This window comes from Marmota monax, unplaced genomic scaffold, assembly GCF_021218885.2.
Source record: "Marmota monax isolate L192 unplaced genomic scaffold, Marmota_monax_Labrador192_F-V1.1 WCK01_AAM20220418_F8-fsc00040, whole genome shotgun sequence".
In the NCBI taxonomy this organism is placed as follows: Eukaryota; Metazoa; Chordata; class Mammalia; order Rodentia; family Sciuridae; genus Marmota; species Marmota monax.
Genome location: NW_026692782.1, coordinates 2,716,618 through 2,736,461, shown reverse-complemented (window position 1 = coordinate 2,736,461; position 19,844 = coordinate 2,716,618). Strand labels below are relative to the sequence as shown.

Genomic DNA, 19,844 nt, shown 5'->3' with positions numbered 1-19,844 from the left:
CAAAATTATTTACCAACATCTAATATGCAATATATTTTATCATCTACATTCCTCAATTATAATATAAACTTCTCGAGCATCAGATTTTTGTCTGTTTTATTCACTACTATAACCGCAGCATTTAGAACGGTGCTTGGCATAGAGTAGATCTTTATTAAATATTTGTTGACTAAACAAATATGCTTAGAATATTCTGTCACAGAATTAGAAAGGGAGGGTAGGGGGACTCCACAAATTTATTCTTTATCTACTTGTAAGAACAATCTAACATCCTTAAACAGTTTATATTTTCATTAAAAAAAATACTTTTGGTGCCAGGGATTAAACCAGGAGCACTTAACCACTTAGCCACACCCCAAGCCCTTTTAAAAAAAAACAAACATTTTATTTAGAGACAGGGTCTCAACATTTCCTTAGGGCCTCACTAAATTGCTTGAAGCTGGCTTTGAACTCTCAATTCTTCTGCCTCAGCCTCCTGAGCCATTGGGGATTATAGGTATGCGCCACTAAGCCTGACTTATATTTTTAAATAAACAACTATTCTTTAGAGAAGAATAAAACTCACTGGCTTTAAACTGTGAATCAACTTTTTACTAATTTTATTTCTTCTGAAGGTGTGATGGAGTTTCCCCAAACTGATTTTAAATTTAAAAGACTCCCCATAGTGGAACTGGGGATGTAGCTTAGTGGTAGAGCACTTGCCTAGCATGTTCAAGGCCCTGGGTTCAATCCCTGGCACAAGTTTAATCAAAACTCACCACTAATGAATTTCCTCTAATGAAACAGAAAAAAAGAAAGCTGTCTGGTAGACAATAAACGTTTAACAATGCTTTGCCATTAACTTTTATGGCTGAACTCCTTTGCTTAAAAGAAAAGTTGTATTTGGTAAGGCATAAAGCAATAATGTGTAAAAAAAACAGTCTCTAACTGATGAATATATTCTATCCACAGATTATTCAGCAAAAATTTATTCAGCATTACCATGTGTTAGACACTGAACATATATTGGTGGTGGAAAATAGATCTAGATATTGCCTTATGATATTTTCAGTGTAGAAAAATATCGTGACTGAGAATTGTGAACCTAGAGAAGCTGTCCCCATGAGATCAGAGAACAGCTGTGTCTGCATAAAGGATTAAAAGCATTATCTAAATATCACAAGCCATAGTTCTCTCCTAGAATAACACTGATAGGTGAGAGGAGTGGAGGAGGAGGAGAAGAGCAAGCAAGCCAGAGAAATGGAGCTCACTGAATGAACAAACAGAAACACCTAAACTTTTCCAAGACTGTTCTGGTTTATGGGCTAAAAACTTTGCCAGTCTGTTCTGTTAACCTTAATTAATTAATTAATTAATTAATACCACAGGTATATTAGTTTACTCCATATTAAAAAAAAAGACAAACCCCTCTAATCCTTCAAATTATATCTATTAATTTTTTTAATATTACACCCCAATTTTATAGCACTTTCCTCTGAAATAAATTTCAAGCTTTCCCAGGCAAGTTTTTCACATAAAGCAGTAATGGCAAGAACTATTTCACCATTGACCAATGTTATTTTTATGGCAAAATATGTGATAAGCAGTTAAAAAATACATTTTTTTAGTGATGTTTAACCATCTTTGTCTCTGTGTAAAGAGATTGGATCAATTTAACACTGACTTTGTGTTATTAATACGTCCCTCAAAATCTATACTGACCTATGTATGATGTGATCTTTCATCATCCTTATTTTCTCATGTTTAAAGTGGAATAACAGCACTTATCTCACAGGGTAGTTGTAAGAATTAAATTGTTATATTTAAAGTAAGGTAGAACAGTAGCCAGAATACCACAGATGCTTGATAAAGTTGGTTATTATTACATTAATAATGAGTGTTACATATTTATTAGGTACTTTTGTAAAGTCCAAGTAGGTGACAATCATTTCCCAAGAGATAAAATAATTATAAATAGTGAAAAGCTGTTTTCTGATCTCAAGTCTATGTATTTTGCTGGAATTTTAGTGAATTAGAATTATATACCCCTTTTAGGAACAACAGAAAGTTAAGTAAACTCTGTATTACTGTGATAATATGGTCTTCACAAACTAGTAATGGACATGATTACAATTTGGTAGTTGTGTTGCTGTCAGACAGTGAAGTAAAAATCACATTAGCGCCCCTTTCCACAATTTAAGTGGCTGCTATCCAATAACTTAACACAGAAAATTAACTTGTTTAATGATGTATTTGATAAGATGTTCATCATGGCAATCCATCAAAAAGGCACTCAAAACTGGTCATTACTTGGGAGCATTATTGGTATTTTTAATAGCTAAGCAGGGAGACACCACGCTTTAAACACTTCAGGCCCTAATTAGGTCCACTTCGCTCTATGGCAATGTTTCCACAGTGCAGAGGTGGACCACTAGATCCAGAATCACCATCAGTGCGTGGCAACAATATATATTCCTAACTCTGCTCCAGATACATTAAAAGAGACACCCTTGAGTTTATAGGGCAGAACATCTGAAACAAACATGCCAGACAATGCCCATGTTAGAGTTTAAGATTAATACTCACTCTATGGTTCAAAACAAATTGGTCATTAATCACTGCTGAATGGACCAGAAAGAAAGCTTTGTTTCTTGAAGAAGCTGTAGTTCTGATTGGTAAATCTTGAATAAAAGTGGCTTGCCACCTATGCAGACTAGCATCTAGGTTAAATTATAGTCATTTTCTACTATAGCTACCAACCTTATCATTTCCTTATTTGATTCTAAGTTACAAAGACCTTTTATCAACCAGAAATATACATGCCTTTGCAGCGCCATACACTGAGTAATCATTGTTAAAAGTAAGCTTACTGCAAAATGTGATTATTTAAAAACAAAAAAGCAGCTTATTCATTTGGCAACACAGATTCTGTCTTTATGTGAGCAAGATCACAAGGAAAACCATGACTTTAAATTTATTTTTATTTTGACCTTTTGCTAACTTCCTTTCAGGGATTTTCATTTAATCAAGTCACTACTACAACTACCTTAAGAAATATGCTATTGTATTTACAGTAGAAATGGTACTGAAATTATCATGGATCAAGTAATTATATAAAAGCCCCAAAGAGAAATCTTTTATACAGGGAAGATCCAATCAAAGCTTTCCTCATGAATGACTTTTATTTTCTCTTCTTTGAGAAATATGGCAGAGTTTATAACACTTTTTACTTTGATTACTACATAAATCTTATACTGAACATTAACAACTATGTATAATAGTTGCTAGTGGCTTGCTGATTTGTAATGTATGTTCATTCTTACAATTTATATATTTGGATATAATCTTTAATTGTTTTTGTTTGAGGCAGAGCATAAATAATGTAAAAGGAAGAGCAGTCTTTGTTCCAGGCCATCATTTATATATAGACCCTCTGATGGATGGTGGCAATCAAAGTATTATTCTTATTGCCAGTCTTACAGTGATTAACTAAACCACTAATTACTATCTTTATCAGTGCTTAGACATATAATTTGGTTTACTATCATTACATTTTGGTTTCTGCAAAAAGAACCATTTAAAGTACATTAAAAGAATGCCTTAGTATCATGATCCAAAGCACATTTCCATAACCCTAGAATTCTATAGATTTGTTTAAGGAGCCACTTATGAGGTATAGAATGGGGTAGAGGCTAGAGTGCAGGGAGGACCTGAGCAACAAGAATAGTTCCTCCTTTCTCTTCCAAACATTGAGTTGCTGTATTCTGGGACAAAAAGACTTCTGAAGAGCAGGAAAGGATCCCACAAATTTGAAAACTACCCCTTAAGAACAAGAATGACTGGAATCTCACTCCTTTCACACTTTAGTAACAAAGAACTTGTTGTAATACCTCAAATACACTATGCTGTTCCATGTTTCATGCCAGTTTCTTTTGCTTTAATGTTCTCTATGCCTACATCATGCACGCTTCTACTTGAGAAACCTACCTTTCTTTGTTCTAAGGTAGAAATAATAATTACCTCTTTAGTGTTCTCCCCATTCCATGATTCATCTCTCCATTACAGTAATTACTAAAAGTGTTTTTACTTCTTTGTTTTCTCTTATAGCAATGAACACCTTATCACAAATGCAAACTCAGCACCTATCATAAAGCAGCACTTGATAAATATTGGTTGAATTAATGATAATGATTTACTTATACCCTGAAACACTTGAAAGAGATAAAGTGTGGTAGATTTAAAAAAAAATTTCCTAAAGAACTTCTTATATTACCTATAAAAGCAAACTGAGGGCAGAAAGGCATAACAACATATATCTTATTTAAGACAAATCTTTTGTGTACTAAGTAACAATCCTCACTTTAAATGTCATAGATAAATACATTTCTAGAGGTAAAACCTTTTAGCCCAAATATTATTTTTCAAAATAATGCCTTTTAGAAATTTTTCATCTATATCAAATAAACAAAGATATTTAAGAATATACTCTTACTTTTGGTTTTTTGTAACCACAGTTTTATTTTTAACATATTTATTAATTTTTGTTCTTTTTAGTTATACATGACAATACAGCATAACTTGACATCTTCATACAAACATGGAGAACATCTTATTCCAATTAGGATCCCAGTCTTCTAGTTGTACATGATGTAGAGATTCACTGTGGGATATTCATATATGTACATAGGAAAGTTATGTCTGAATCATTCCACTGTCTTTCCTATTCCTATCCCCCCAAAATTTATTTTTAAATTGATACATAAAAACACAAAATTTTACATATTAATGAGGTACCATGTAATGTTTTAATACAAGTATACACGGTGTAGTATTTAAATCAGGCTAAACATCTCTCTTCAAACATTTATCATTTTTTGTAAGAGAGAGTTACTGGGTATAGGGGCACTTTACCTCTGAGCTATATCCCAAGCCTTTTTTCTTTTTTGAGATATGGTTTCACTAAGTTGCTATGGCTAGCCTCAACTTGTGATCCTGCTGCCGCAGCCTCCCTAGTTGCTGGGATTACAGGAGTGCACCACCATAACCAGCTGTGTTTATCATTTCTTTAAAGTTAAAACATTCAATATCCTTTCTTCTAGCTTTTTTTTTTTTGGTGTGGGGAGGGACTGGGGATGGAATCCAGGTTTTTTTTTTTTTTTTTTAACCCCTGAGCTACATACCCAGTCCTTTTTATTTTTATTTTGAGAAGAGTCTCACTATGTGCCTTAGGGCTTCACTAAGTTGGTTGAGGCTGGCCTCAAACTTGCAATCCTCCTGCGTTAGCCTCCGAGTTGTAGGGATTACAGGCATGTACCACCACGCCTGGCTTTCTTCTAGCTTTTTGAAATGCATAGTATATTATTATTATTTATAAGAATATAGTTTAAAGTCAATATAATAAGTGAAGCTGAAAAGCTAATAAATACTATATCAGAGTTTCTTGCATCTATTAAAATAGCATGTCCTATAACTAGGACATGATAACCTGATGACCATGATGATGACACCTAACTTTACTGAGCCCTTATATGATATAGGTGCTTTACTTATTTTATTCTTTCAATGATTCTATGAGCAAGGGATTGTTATTATGCCTACCTTACATATGCGAAACTAAGGCACTTAAATCACACAACTATAAGTCTTCAGCTAGAATATGAACTAAGCGATTTGACTTCTTACTTTTTTAACTATGTACATATTTGATGTTTATTTACTTTTTTATTTATTAAAACTATCTAGGCCATGGGGGGTAGTAAATATATGTGTAAAAATCTATATAGTTATGTATAATAAATAAGGTTCTTAACCTGAAGAGCATCACATTCTATTGAAGGACAGACAATAAACAAATAAGTAAACGAAATTACACTTTGAAATGCTGCTATAGGGGTTGTGGCTCAGTGGTGGAGCACTCGCCTAGCACATGCGAGGCCCTGGGTTCGATCCTCAGCACCACATATAAATAAATAAAATAAAGGTATTGTGTCCAACTACAGCTAAAAAATAAATATTAAAAAAAAGTTAAAAAAAAGAAATAGCTGCTATAAAATAAGTAATGGATGGAAATTACTAGGAATGGAAATGGAGTCAAGGTCCCATTGATAGACATATATTTGAGAAATGAGACTCAAAAGGCAATAATGAGCCAAAATTAAGAGAACAAAAAGAAGCTCCTTCCAGACCAAGATAATGGCAGCACAAAGTCCCTAATACGGGAAAGGATTTGATGTATCAGAGGAAAAAAAGGAAAAGAGAGTGAGAGGTTCTGAGTTGAGGAAGAGATAGTAAATGCCATATCAAACCTGTAGATGATGTAATTATAAGAGCAGTGGAAAACCTCTGAAGTCTAAACATGTCAGTGAATTAATGATTCATAATATTAAAAATCAATTCTGGTTTGTAATTTGGACAATGGATTTCAGACAGGCATGAATTGAGGGAGATTAGTTAAGAGACAACTGCTTGATTGATGGAACAGATAAATGATCTGTAAGAGAGAGGGGAAGAAATAACGTTATTAGCATTGAAACGATATTTAATGTCAGGGATTACCTAGGGAAAATAAATTACTTTGAGACTTCACGCTCTAGACACAATGAAACAAGGACCAGACCCAACCACCCACCAAACAACTAGAAAGCTGGACAAAATACCTGAAGCATAGTTCAGAGACTGAACAACAGACAGGCAAGAATGACCCCTTACTTTTCCCCTAAACTGGCCTTCTGTTTGGAGAAAAATATCTGGACTCTGTGTGTAGCCTTGCTGGATCAATGAAATAAAGTTCAGAAAGGAGAGAGTTTCATTGAAAAAAAAAAAAAAAAAGCTGGACATGGTGGCGCACACCTGTAATCCCAGATGCTTGAGAAGCTGAGGCAAGAAGAGGTCAAGGCTGGCCAATGTGGTGAGACCTTGTCTCAAAAATGAATGAATGAATGAAAAAAGAAAAGGCTGGAACACATTCCTAGCAAGTGTGAGGCCCTGAGTACTCAGGAAAATCCAAAAACCCTGCAGAAAATTCATAACAAGGTAACTGGTAGTTTTTCTGAGTTGCTGAAGAAGAATAGGTTGTATATGTATAGAGTTGCCTGAAACTTTACAGGGCCAGGCAAAAATAACTGGGGCCCTGTAGGTTGAAAGATGTTCAGAACTCATGCAGATAGAGAAAATGATTAGCTCTAACCAAGAGAAGGGAGTTTTCCTCAGTGATCACCTGGGTATATAGTGGAGGTCTCAAAGGGTCACAGGTCACAGGGTAATAGCTTTAAAGACAAGATGACTATATATCTGTCCCAGCAAAGTTGAAAAACAAAGTCTGAAAGTATAAAATAAATTCAAACGTAACTAGATGTTAAAAAAAGCCCAACATATTTTAAAGAAAGAAAATAAAACCCAGCAATATAATATTTACAAGGTTGAGCTTCAAATAAAGAATTACAAAACATGTCACAATGCAGGCAAAAAAGGCCCATAGCCAGTAGAAGATTAAATCATCTACTGATCTACAGTCAGTAGAAATGGAGATAGATCTTTTACCTTTTTCGTTGTTTCCCAAGTATTTTATTTTATTTTTTTGAGGCTATTGTAAATGGGGTAGTTTTCCTTTCTGAGGATTTGTCACTGACATACAGAAATGAATTTGATTTATGGGTGTTGATTTTATATCCTGCTACATTGCTGAATTGATTTATTAATTCTAGAAGTTTTCTGGTGGAACTTTTTGGGTCTTCTAGGTATAGAATCATATCATCAGCAAATAGTGCTAATTTGAGTTCTTCTTTTCCTATGTGTATCCCTTTCTTTCATCTAATTGTGCTGGCCAGTGTTTCAAGAATTATGTTAAATAAAAGTGGTAAAAGAGGGCATCCCTGTCTTATTCCAGTTTTTAGAGGGAGTGTCTTCAATTTTTCTCCATTTAGAATGATGTTGGCCTGGGCCTTAAGAAAGAAATCAAAGAAGACCTTAGAAGATGGAAAGATCTACCTTGCTCTTGGATAGGTAGAATTAATATTATCAAAATAACCATACTACCAAAAGCATTATACAGATTTAATGCAATTCTGATCAAAATCCCAGTGGCATTCCTCATAGAAATAGAAAAAGCAATCATGAAATTCAATCTGGAGGGGCTGGGGATGTGGCTCAAGCGGTAGCGCGCTCGCCTGGCATGCGTGCGGCCCGGGTTCGATCCTCAGCACCACATACAAACAAAGATGTTGTGTCCACCGAGAATTAAAAAATAAATATTTTTAAAAAAAGAAGAAATTCAATCTGGAAAAATAAGAGACCCAAAATAGCTAAAGCAATCCTTAGCAGGAAGAGTGAAACAGGTGGCATCACTATACCAGTCCTTAAACTATATTACAGAGTATAGTAACAAAAACAGCATGGTATTGGCACCAATTGGACTCAGACCAATGGTACAGAATAGAGGACACAGAGACTAACCACAAAATTACAATTATCTTATATTAGACAAAGGTGCCAAAAACATGTATTGGAGAAAAGATAGCATCTTCAACAAATGGTGCTGGGAAAACTGGAAATCCATATACAACAAAATAAAATTAAACCCCTATCTCTCACCATACACAAAACTCAACTCAAAATGGATCAAAGACTTAGGAATAAAATCAGAGACCCTGCGTCTAATAGAAGAAAAAGTAGGCCCTAATCTCCAACATGTGGGATTAGGACCCAACTTCCTTAATAAGACTCCTATATCGCAAGAATTAAAACCAAGAATCAATAAATGGGATAGATTCAAACTAAAAAGTTTCTTCTAGGCAAAAGAAATTATCTGTGAGGTGAATAGAGAGCCTACATCTTGGGAGCAAATTTTTACTCCTCACACATTAGTTAGAGCACTAATCTCTAGGGTATATAAAGAACTCAAAAAGAGGTTGGGGTTGTGGCTCAGGGGTAGAGTGCTCACCTAGCACGTCCAAGACACCCTGGGTTCTATCCTCAGCACCACATTAAAAAAATAAATAAATAAAATAAAGATATTGTGTCCATCTTACAACTAAAAAATAAATAATAATAAAAGAAAGGAACTCAAAAAGCTAAACACCAAAAAAACCCCCAAATAACCCAATCAATAAATGGGCCAAGGACCTGAACAGATTCTTCTCAGAAGATGATATACAATCAATCAACAAATACATAAAAAAATGTTCATCACAGCTAGCAATTAGAGAAATGCAAATCAAAACTACTCTAAGATTTCATCTCACTCCAGTCAGAATGGCAGCTATTATGAATACAAACAACAATAAGTGTTAGCGAGGATGTGGGGAAAAAGATCCACTGTTGGTGGGATTGCAAACTGGTGCAGCCAATACGGAAAGCAGTATGGAGAAAAAATGATGAGTAAACTTGAACACATATAAATGGAATCAACCCACAATGAAACACAAAGTGAAAAAAGACTTAACAACAAAATGACCACAATCTCAGAAAACTATTAAAGTACTATGCAATACTTCCTGTATGTGGATGTAACTCAGTGGTAGACTGCTTAAAAAAAAAAAAAAGGCAGCCTGACTAGCCAACAAATTTTTTATTTGATTAAAACTATGACCCATAGGGCCATGAGACCCCAAGCAGGATAAAAACACCCCTCCCCCCAAAACCCCCAAAAAACCTTACCAAAGTGTTTCAGAGTCAAATTGCTAGAAACTAATGAGAAAAAAATTTTTTAAAAGAAGCCGGAGGGAAGAAGAAACATTACATATAAAAAAGGAAGATAAAAAGACGGGCTGGGGTTGTATAGGCTCAGCAGTAGAGTGCTCGTCTAGCATGTGTGGTGCCCTGGGTTCAGTCCTCAGCACCATATAAAACAAATAAATAAAATAAAGGTATTGTGTCTATCTACAACTAAAAAATAAAATAAAATAAAAAAAGAATCACAAGCCAGGCATGGTGGCTCATGCCTGTCTGTAATCCCAGCGGTTTGGAAGGCTAAGGGAGGACTGTAGCCAATTGGTACAGCCAATATGGAAAGCAGTAAGGAGATTCCTTGGAAAATAGGGAATGGAACCACCATTTGACCTAATTATCCCTCTCCTTGATTTATACCCAAAGGACTTAAAAACAGCATACTATAGGGACAGAGCTACATCAATGTTTATAGCAGCACAATTCATAATAACTAAACTGTGGAACCAATAGATGCCCTTCAGTAAATGAATGGATTAAAAAAAAAAAAAAACATGTAGCATATAAACACAGAGTTCAGAGTTCAGAGTCAGTCTTAGCAACTTAGGGAGGCCCTAAGCAACTGAGTGAGACCCTGTCTCTAAATACAATATAAAAAAGGGCTGGTGATGTGGCTCAGTAGTTAAGTACCCCTGGGTTCAATCCCGGCACCTAAATAAATAAATAAATACAAATACAAATTTCCTGTCAGAAATAATAAAACTTAGAAGACAATTTAATTAACATATGTGTTTTTAAGAGATTAAAACTCAACATTAAGAAAAGCAGCCAATAAGAAATATTACCAAACAGATAAAAATTCCTTTTGAAAACTATACTTGCCTTTGGATTGTTTGCATCAAAAAGACCAGTTGAAAGTCCAATCAGCAAAGAATTCTTGTTTTTATTCCTTGGTGGTGAATCAGAGTGAGAACGAAGTGGAATGGATTCCTCTGGTAAACACTGAATTGACTGACCTTGAGAGACTAAATTCAATTGTTCAGAATGAACCACTTTTTGGAAAAATGGTTCTGGTTGTATAGATTTATCTATATCACAATTAGAGTGCTGAGAATCATCTATTCCAGGTTCTAGGGTACAAAGGAGAGATTATGTGATCAGTCTGAACAGTACTTAAATAAAGCTTTAAATGATTTTGACAAGGCATAGTATTTAACAAGAATTATATAAAATAAACTCACATCTATTGGGAAAACAAAAAATTTGTGAGTATGCTATCTTCTAAATAATCTTTATTATTATTATTATTATATTGGAAGTCCTAAAATATAGACATAGATCCAAGCAAACGTGAAAAACACACTTAACAGTGGATTAGGTATTCATATTTTTTTCAGTTTATCTTTGTTCTAAGAAGAAAATTACATTTCTCATATTTAAAGTAATACTATTTTTAAAAGACAAAAAATTATTTAATGTCCTTAGTATATTGGTTTAGTTTTCACAAAGAATTCTTTCCATAAATACTCAATACAATAATTTAATAATTTTTCCTGCCTATTTTGTTATAAAATCCAGGTTTATGAATGCAGATTCCAATGCTTTACACATACTACATTTTAATGCTAAGTGAAGTTAGCCAATCCCAAAAAACCAAATGCTGAATGTTTTCTTTGATACAAGGAGGCTGATTCATAGTGAGATAGGGAGGGGGAGCATGGGAGGAATAGACGGACTCTAGGGCAGAGGGGTTGGAGGGGAAGGGAATTAATGATGGTGGAATGTGAAGATCATTATTATCCAATGTACAGCTATGAAGAAACAAATTGGTGTGAATATACTGTGTATACAACCAGAGATATGAAAAATTGTGCTCTATATGTGTAATAAGAATTGTAATGCATTCCGCTGTCATATATAAATAAAAAATGACTATGATGACTGATAAGGAATGTTCTGTATGTATATATTGCCCAAATGAAACAAGTTGGTGTTAACCTTCCAGAAAGAAATCAGACTAATGCAATGATACTTACCTGTATGACTCTCACTAAAGTGGTCCACATTTCTCAGGATTCCATCCTCAGAAACTTCATTTTGCTGAATGGCTTCCCTATCTTCCAATCTGCCATAAATGAGTACATCAGTTCAAAAACATAGTTTACCAGAAATAAAAGTGCTCTAATATAAAGAAAACAGAACTCAAATTCATTAGCATCCTGTGATCTCTCTTTCAAATATTTTTCTCACTTTTATATATATTTTTTCTTATAAGCATACCATATGTTTCACTTTGTTCAAACTCTATCATTAATCATTCATATACTCTGAGAATTCAAACTGATACAACCCCTGGGGGAAAAAAAAATAACTGAATTACAAATGCAATTTGTAAAAGTGGAATTGACCCAGCAATAATATTTCTGTATTTTTATCTTACAGATACACAAAAATTTCCTTACGTAAAATATTCTTCATTGCAACATTATTTGCAATATTGCTAAATATCTATCAAGCAGAAGATCTGATGAGTTAGAGTATCCATACAGTGAAATACAAAAGAGGAGGAAGTCGTTTTTATGTACTAATATGAAAATATTTCTCATATGTATTAGTGACTAAAAATAAACAAGGTAAAAAATATTACCTTATACTCATAATTATATTTAAAAAGGAAGGGTGTATATTTATTTATTTATTTTTAAAGAGAGAGAGAGAGAGAATTTTTTAATATATATTTTTTTAGTTCTCAGCAGACACAACATCTTTGTATGTGGTGCTGAGGATCGAACCCGGGCCGCACGCATGCCAGGCAAGCGCGCTACCGCTTGAGGCACATCTTCAGCCCATATTTTTGTTTACACATACCTAAAATTATCTGAAGGAAAAAAAGAGTGGAAATTGGATAAAAATAGAGGCAGGCAAGAAATTTTATTATATTTCTTCAAATACTTTATGCACTTGTTAATTTCTGAACCATGTGAATATCTATTAAGAAATTAAATTAGGGCTGGGGTTGTGGCTCAGTGGTAAAGGGCTTGTCTAGAATGTGTGAGGCACTGAGTTTGATTTTCAGCACCACATATAAATAAATAAAGTTCACTGACAATTAAAAGAAATTAAATTATTTTATGGGGTATTGTAATATTAGGATATTAAATTACAATATTAGGTCATTACAGTATTTTTTTAAAGTATTATAAAAGGGTCTTGAAATGTAAGAAAAAAGATACAACATACTTAGTTTCCTTTGTCTCTTTTTCCTCACTAATCCACACATCAGTAACAATACAAGGCAAGCTCCCATCTTTGTTTTTCCTACTTGGTTCTTGTAGAACTTCTGTTTCCAAATCAGGTTCTGCAAAGGAAAAACAGAATAAGAAATGGATCAAAGCACAGTTTGTTGAAAGAATATGAATAAACATTTAGAAAATATTACTATTTTTAGACTAATATATTAATTATAATAGAAAAATCAAATATTTTATCTGTCAGTCTTTATCTTTGTTATTGTATTAACTCTATTTATTTCTGAAAAGACACATTAATTTTTCAGCCTTTTCACTATAATCAAAATATTCCAAATAAGTATTTTTCATTACAGAAAAATTTTCTCTTTATTAAAATTTTAGTAATATGTAAATTGGTTTAAAGAAAGTATAAAAACTAAGTGAAAGAATATGGACATTTGTGGTAATAAGTATGTAAGAATACATTATGATATCACAGAAGAAATTTAAATCTTAAAATCTTTCAACAATTGGGGCCAAGGCTGTAGCTTAGTGGTAGAGCATTTGCCTTGCATGTGTGAGGCACTGGGTTCGATCCTCAGCACCATATAAAAATAAATAAATAAAATAAAGATAGTATCCATCTACAACTAAAAAAAACATTAAAAAAAAATCTTTCAACAACCAAAACAGGGGAAAAAAAAAAGGAGTAGAACTATTACCTGGATTTTTCTAAGGATACAGAGAACGTAACTGGAGTGCACTAAATCCTCCTACACTTTCAAACAACTAATAACTAGGATGCTGCTTCTGTTGTAGGCCTCCTCTTCTGACACTAAGACCATTTTGACACTCCACCCTCATGGCCTTACTACTTCCCAAAGGCTGCACCTCCAAATACTATCACATTGGGGATTAGATATCAACATGGAATTTTTGAAGAACACACACACACACACACACATACACCATAACAAGTATTAGTAACTATGACTCTAATGAATAAAATTATTTAAGTTACTGTGGTGAATGGTCACAGAATGCAAAGGTCTTTAACATTCTTCTTATCTAGAGTGAGCTGTGTTTCTCTTACTCTTTGATTTTGGTTGGCTCTGTGATTGCCTTGACTAATTGAATACAGTGGGAGTAAAGCTGTGCGAATTTCAGGCTAAATCTTTAAGAGAACTGGCAGCTTCTGCTTGGCATCTGGAAGCCTAAGCCATCATGAAAGAAATTCAACAACTTTGGAAAAACCATATGGCAATGCTCTAAGATTAAAATGAAGAAAGGGGACCCAACTGAGCCCCACCAAGAAGATAGGCACAAGAACAATGTCTTCTTGCACCTTTCAGATAAGCCCAGCTGATGGTTGAACACCAGTGAATGATATCAGTTGATGCCACATGGAGCAGAAGAACCTTCCCAATTCCTGACTCATAAATGTATGAGATAAAATAAAATAGCTGTTTTAAGCTAAGTTTTAGGAATAATTTGTGTTATAGCAATTGAAACAATTACATATCTGAAAGTTGGTGCAGATATAAAAGCTTATAAAGTGCACTGGCTTTGGGGCTCAGCAACAGGCATAAGTTGGAAGGGCTTCATAAAGACTGCTGATGGGAGACTGACCAGTAGAAAAATGCTAGTGGAGGCTGGAGAAAAAGGGATTCTTGCTACACAGAAATAGGAAACTTGGTACCTACAATAATAAGGAGGATAGAAAAGAAACTTTATGGATTTGGTGACCTAATTAAGGAGCTAGCTATCAATGTTGAACATTGAAGGTACTAGCTAACTTCTGCTACCAGCCTTATCAGAGTAGAAGATAACAGCTTAATTGAAGAAAAAAAACTCTTTAAATTATGAACAGATTTTAGAAGAGATACAGAGGGCCCAGAATAATTCCTTTCAGGTAGCAAAAGCATTTCAAAGGAAGACATAACCTCATGACGAAGAGTTAATATAGGGCAGTAAAATGTGGCCTCATGGCAAAGAAGAAGTCAAGGGTAAGACCATAAGCTCTTCTGTTTTGGCACAGGAATATTAAGACATACCTTACAGACCCTTTTTGCTGCACAAAAGGATTTATAAAGACTAAAGAGTACTGTCTCAGAGCAACTTCATAGACAAAAAAAAGTTCTACTTGTGTATGCACACCAGCTCAGACTGAAAGGAACAACTGTTCAGAAAAGAACCCTTGAGGGGGCTGGGGATATAGCCCAGTTGGTAGAGTGCCTGCCTCCTATGAACAAGGGCCTGGGTTGTATCCCCAGCACTACCAAAAAAAAGGTCCTTGAGGGCATCAGTGTTTGGTGCCATGAAAGCGGGCTAACAGTACTTCTGGCCGGATGTCAGAATTTCCATCAACCAATGGCAACTATGTGCTTCCCATCTTCCCTGGTTTTGAAAACAAGTCTTTAGGCCTGTCTCACCATTTAATGTTGATATGTAGAAGGCAATTAAATTGACTTTTTAACTTACAGGTCTCCAGATTGAGAATACTTGAGGAATGGTACCCAAGAAAACTCAACATAGGGGCCTGACTCTTCTAGCATCACCCTTTGGCTCTGAGCTGTCATAATGAGACGAGGTGTTGAGAGGGCAGAGCATATTTTAAACATGGGAAGAATGTAAAAATTTGAAGGCAGAGGGCAGACTATGGCAGATTAAATATGGCTACAAATTCTTTAAAATTCTTTGAGAAGTGATTCCTGTTTCCCCTGTGCTGGTTTTGACCAAGGGAGCATGACAGAAGTGATATTGTGCCAATTCTCTGACTAGCTTTTCAGAGAACAAGCAGCTTTCACCTCAGCATCTGTGAGATGGCTGCAAATTCTTTAACACTCTTCCCTTGGGAAGTGGGTCCTGCTTCTCTCTCTTTGAATCTAGCTCTGGGCCCTTGAAAACAAGTCAGACTATCTTACTAAAAAGAGTCACAGAATGGCTCTGAGATTCCATGGAAAGGGAGGGAGGCCCATCTTAATTCAGCCTTCTAGCTGCACCTTACAAGACAGCAGTAAAGCCATCTTGGATCCTTTAGATGGCCTCACTGCCAGCTGAATACCATACCAAGCGATCTTTCAAATAAGGGAACATGAATTGGAAAAAATCATCTGAGCCAAGCTTTAATTCAATCTCTGACACATAAGATAATAAACCATGGCCAGTATAAAATAAAAGTATAAAAACAGCAAACTTAATTTGAGGTGAATTATCCAAACATATACACGAATCTCGATGATCTGTTTATAAAAAAGAGATTTAAGTATGAGTAAATCAAATCTAGCTTATTTTGAGGTATTAAAACATACCTTCTATATTTCCTTCTGGTTTCATTGATATCTGTGGAGATGTCTCACTAAACTTAGGACTTTTTGTATCGATGGAAGAGTCAACAGAAGCTGATGGATTTATTTCATGTGAAACACATTGTATTGTTTCTTCTCCAATAATTAAGGGTGTGTATTTTTCTCCTTCAGAAGAAATCTCTGTAGAAACAAAAAATGAATGCTCTCAAAATGATTTGAATTTTATTTGTTATAACTTTTAGAGCCAGGTTAAAAAATGCATTCTTCCAATAGGTACGTATTAGTTAAGTTCTGCTATTGACTAGAAATTAATAAATGATAAGATATATGACGGTCAAATTTTATTTCAATTGTATATGATTTCTAGGGTGGTTAACAAGGTTGACATTCTTTTTTTGTTGTTTTTTGGGTGAAGTAAATACATGTATATCAGAATAGCATTTTAAAAATTAACTAATTGTTTTTGTTCATATGTAAAACTACTAGTTACTTTTAATTGCTCGGAAGCTCTTTATACTGTCAACTCATGGCAGGAGAGAATGGATTTATCACATATTAACTTATTGCAGTTATCTACCCTCAAGGTATTCTTCTTCATTGAATGAACATTTTACTTTCTGACTCACCATCTTTCCAATACTAATGCTGTCATAACTAATTAGACAATGTCTATATTTGCAACAACAATCCTTCCAATATCTACACATAGTTCGCTGAATTTCACTGTACCTCTATCTTCACTCTAGCTTGGTCACTCCATCGGTCAAATCAAGGAGATTTTATCATAAATTACAGTTCCTGAGAATTTCCAGTTTTAAGTTCTACACTCTCCAGTCTCTAATATTCTATTTTTGTAGTTATCTCCCTCAACTACTCCAACTCTGAAAATATTTTTACCCTGCAATTGCCTACAATGCACTGATCCTGCCACATCTTCCTTCTCCATCATCCCCATTAAGATCCATTTAAAGGTCATCATTACAATTATTTTTTTTTGCATACACCCTCAACTCATTGTACTCACTTTATTGTACTCAAGTGGCAAAAAACCCATTTCCACATATATGTATTTGTGGGCCTACCATATCTGCAACACCTGGCTGAAATGCTTGGAGAACATGAGAAATCCATGCTCATTGGCCTCAGTTTCAATTTATCATTCTACATGTGGTTTAGATATTGTTTTGAAGACTCAAGTATTGAAAACCTTCAGAGGTGAGTGTTAAGGTGGTTAAAGGTTAAATGGTGGTGGGACCTATAGACGTAAAGGCTAAGGGGAGGTCACTGAGGGAAGGAATTGGTGTGGTATGCCTGATATCCATGTCAACATAGTTCTTTCTTAATTTTTTTTTAATTTGTTATTTTTAGTTATTTTAGTTATTTTTAGTTATGCATGACAGTAGAACGTATTTTGACATATTAAACATACGTGGAGTATAACTTCCCATTTTGTGGTTGTACATGATATAGAGATACACTGGTCATGTATTCATATATGAACATATTCATAATGTTAATTTTTTGTTAATTCATAATTTTCACTTCATTCTATGGTCTTTCATATTCCCATCACCCTCTCTTCCCTTCATTCCCCTATCAAAGGGGAATGAATAAAATAATCAATAAAATCTAATGAACTTCTATTCTTCCCTCACCACCACCCTTATTGTGTATTAGCATCCGCATATCAGAGAGACCATTAGACTGTTGGTTTTTTGGGATTGGTTTATTTCATTTAGCATAATATTCTCCAGCTCCATCCATTTACCAGCAAATGCCATAATTTCATTCTTCTTTATGGCTGAGTAATATTCCATATATATATATATGTGTGTGTGTGTGTGTGTGTGTGTGTGTGTGTATATATATATATATATATATATAATCTCACATTTCTTTATCCATTCATCTGTTAAAGGGCACCTATACTTTTGTGAACTGACCTGCTATAAATACTGATGTGGCTACCTCACAATAGTATCTTGATTTTTAAATTACTTGGGTACACGTTGAGGAGTGGGTTAACTGGGTCAAATGGTGGTTCCATTCCAAGTTTTATGAGGAATCTCTTTTTTTTTTATGAGAAATCTCTGCTTTCCAGAGTGGTTGTACCAATTGTCCAACCAGCAACGGATGAGTGTACTCGTTTCTGCACATCCAATTTACTGTTGACGGTATTCTTGATTACTGCCAATCTGCTAGGAATGAGAGGGAATCTCAGTGTAGTTTCAATTTGCATTTTTCTAATTGATAGATGTTGCACTTTTTTTTTCATATATTTGTATTTCTTCTGTGAAGTGTCTTTTCAGTGCCTTTTCCCATTTATTGACTAGGCTACTTGTTCTTTTGGTGTTAAGGTTTTTGAGTCCTTTATATATCCTAGAGATTAATGCTCTATCTGAGGTCCAGGTGGCAAAGATTTTCTCAGATTCTGGAGGCTCTCTTGTCTTGTTCTTGATTGTTTCATTTGCTGTGAAGCTTTTTAGTTTGATAACATCCCATTTATTGATTCTTGATTTTACTTCTTGTGCACTTCGAGACTTGTTGAGAAGTTGGTGCCTAAGCTGATATGATGGAAAGTTGGGCCTATATAATCTAGTAGGAGCAGGTTCTCTGGTCTAATGGCCAGGGCCTCAATCCACTTTTGAGTTTTGTGCAGAGTGAGAAATAGGGGTCTAATTTCATTTTGCTACATTCAGACTTCCAGTTTTCCCAGAATCATATGTTGAAGAGGCTATCTTTTCTCTAAAATATGTTTATGGCATCTTTTTTCTAGTATGAGATAACTGTATTGTGGGTATGAGTCTGTGTCTTCTATTCTGTTTCATTGGTTTTCATATCTATTTTGGTTCAAAAACCACACTGTTTGTAGCTCTGTAGTATAATTTAAGGTCTGGTATAGGGCATGGTTGCCTGCTTCCTGGTCTTGAGGCCGCACATGTGGCTGGGATGGCTTCTGGTGATCAGCCAGGAGGCGCTGCTGTGGGGGGTGATGGAGGAGGCGGACCACATCCAGGATAGGTCCAGGACTCTTCCGCCTTCTTCGACAGCTCATTCCTTCCCTTACAGACTATGGGATGGGTGTACATGTGAACTTGCTCCACCCCTCTGACCTTTATTCTGATTGGCTCCTGTGCAGTATATAAGCTGTGTGTACTTCCTCATTAAACGAAATCCTGCTTTGACTGTTCTCCCTGGCACTTCTGATTGTCCTCTGGCGAGGGAGGGCTGGGTGTGGGTGGCCAGTCGACCTTTACCTTTCTTGGCTCGTCCTGGTCGGGGCGTGCTTTCCCTGCTTCTCCTGCAGGTCAGGAGGAGATGGGGGGCTAAAAACCCCGACAGTTTGGTATTATGATGCCTCCTGTTTCACTTTTCTTGCTAAGGATTGCTTTGGCTATTCTGAGTCTCTTATTTTTCCAAATGAATTTCAAGACTGTTATTTCTATTTCTGTGAAGATTGTCATTGGGATTTTAATAGGAATTGCAATAGATCCTTATAAGGCTTTTTCTAGTATGGCCACTTTGACAATATTAATTTGGCTTATCCAAGAACTTAGATCTGTCCATCTTCTAAGATCTTAATCAATGTCTTTCTTTAGTAGACTATGATTTTCATTGTAGAGATCTTTCACCTCTTTTGATTGATTCCTATATATTTTATTTT

At 35.0% G+C, this 19,844-nt stretch overlaps 1 protein-coding gene across 10 annotated transcripts in view; it reads right to left on the bottom strand.

The window, feature by feature from the left end:
• Positions 1-19,844, bottom strand: part of Nek1 (NIMA related kinase 1) — a 175,592-nt gene that overhangs the window by 21,903 nt on the left and 133,845 nt on the right. For all 10 annotated transcript variants that reach the window (XM_046447807.1, XM_046447809.2, XM_058580364.1 and 7 more), the window contains 4 exons: positions 16,184-16,360; positions 12,883-13,000; positions 11,679-11,767; positions 10,525-10,772 (listed from right to left, as the gene is read on the bottom strand). In XM_046447807.1, the coding sequence (XP_046303763.1) occupies positions 10,525-10,772; positions 11,679-11,767; positions 12,883-13,000; positions 16,184-16,360 (632 nt within the window). The remainder of the gene's footprint in view (positions 1-10,524; positions 10,773-11,678; positions 11,768-12,882; positions 13,001-16,183; positions 16,361-19,844) is intronic.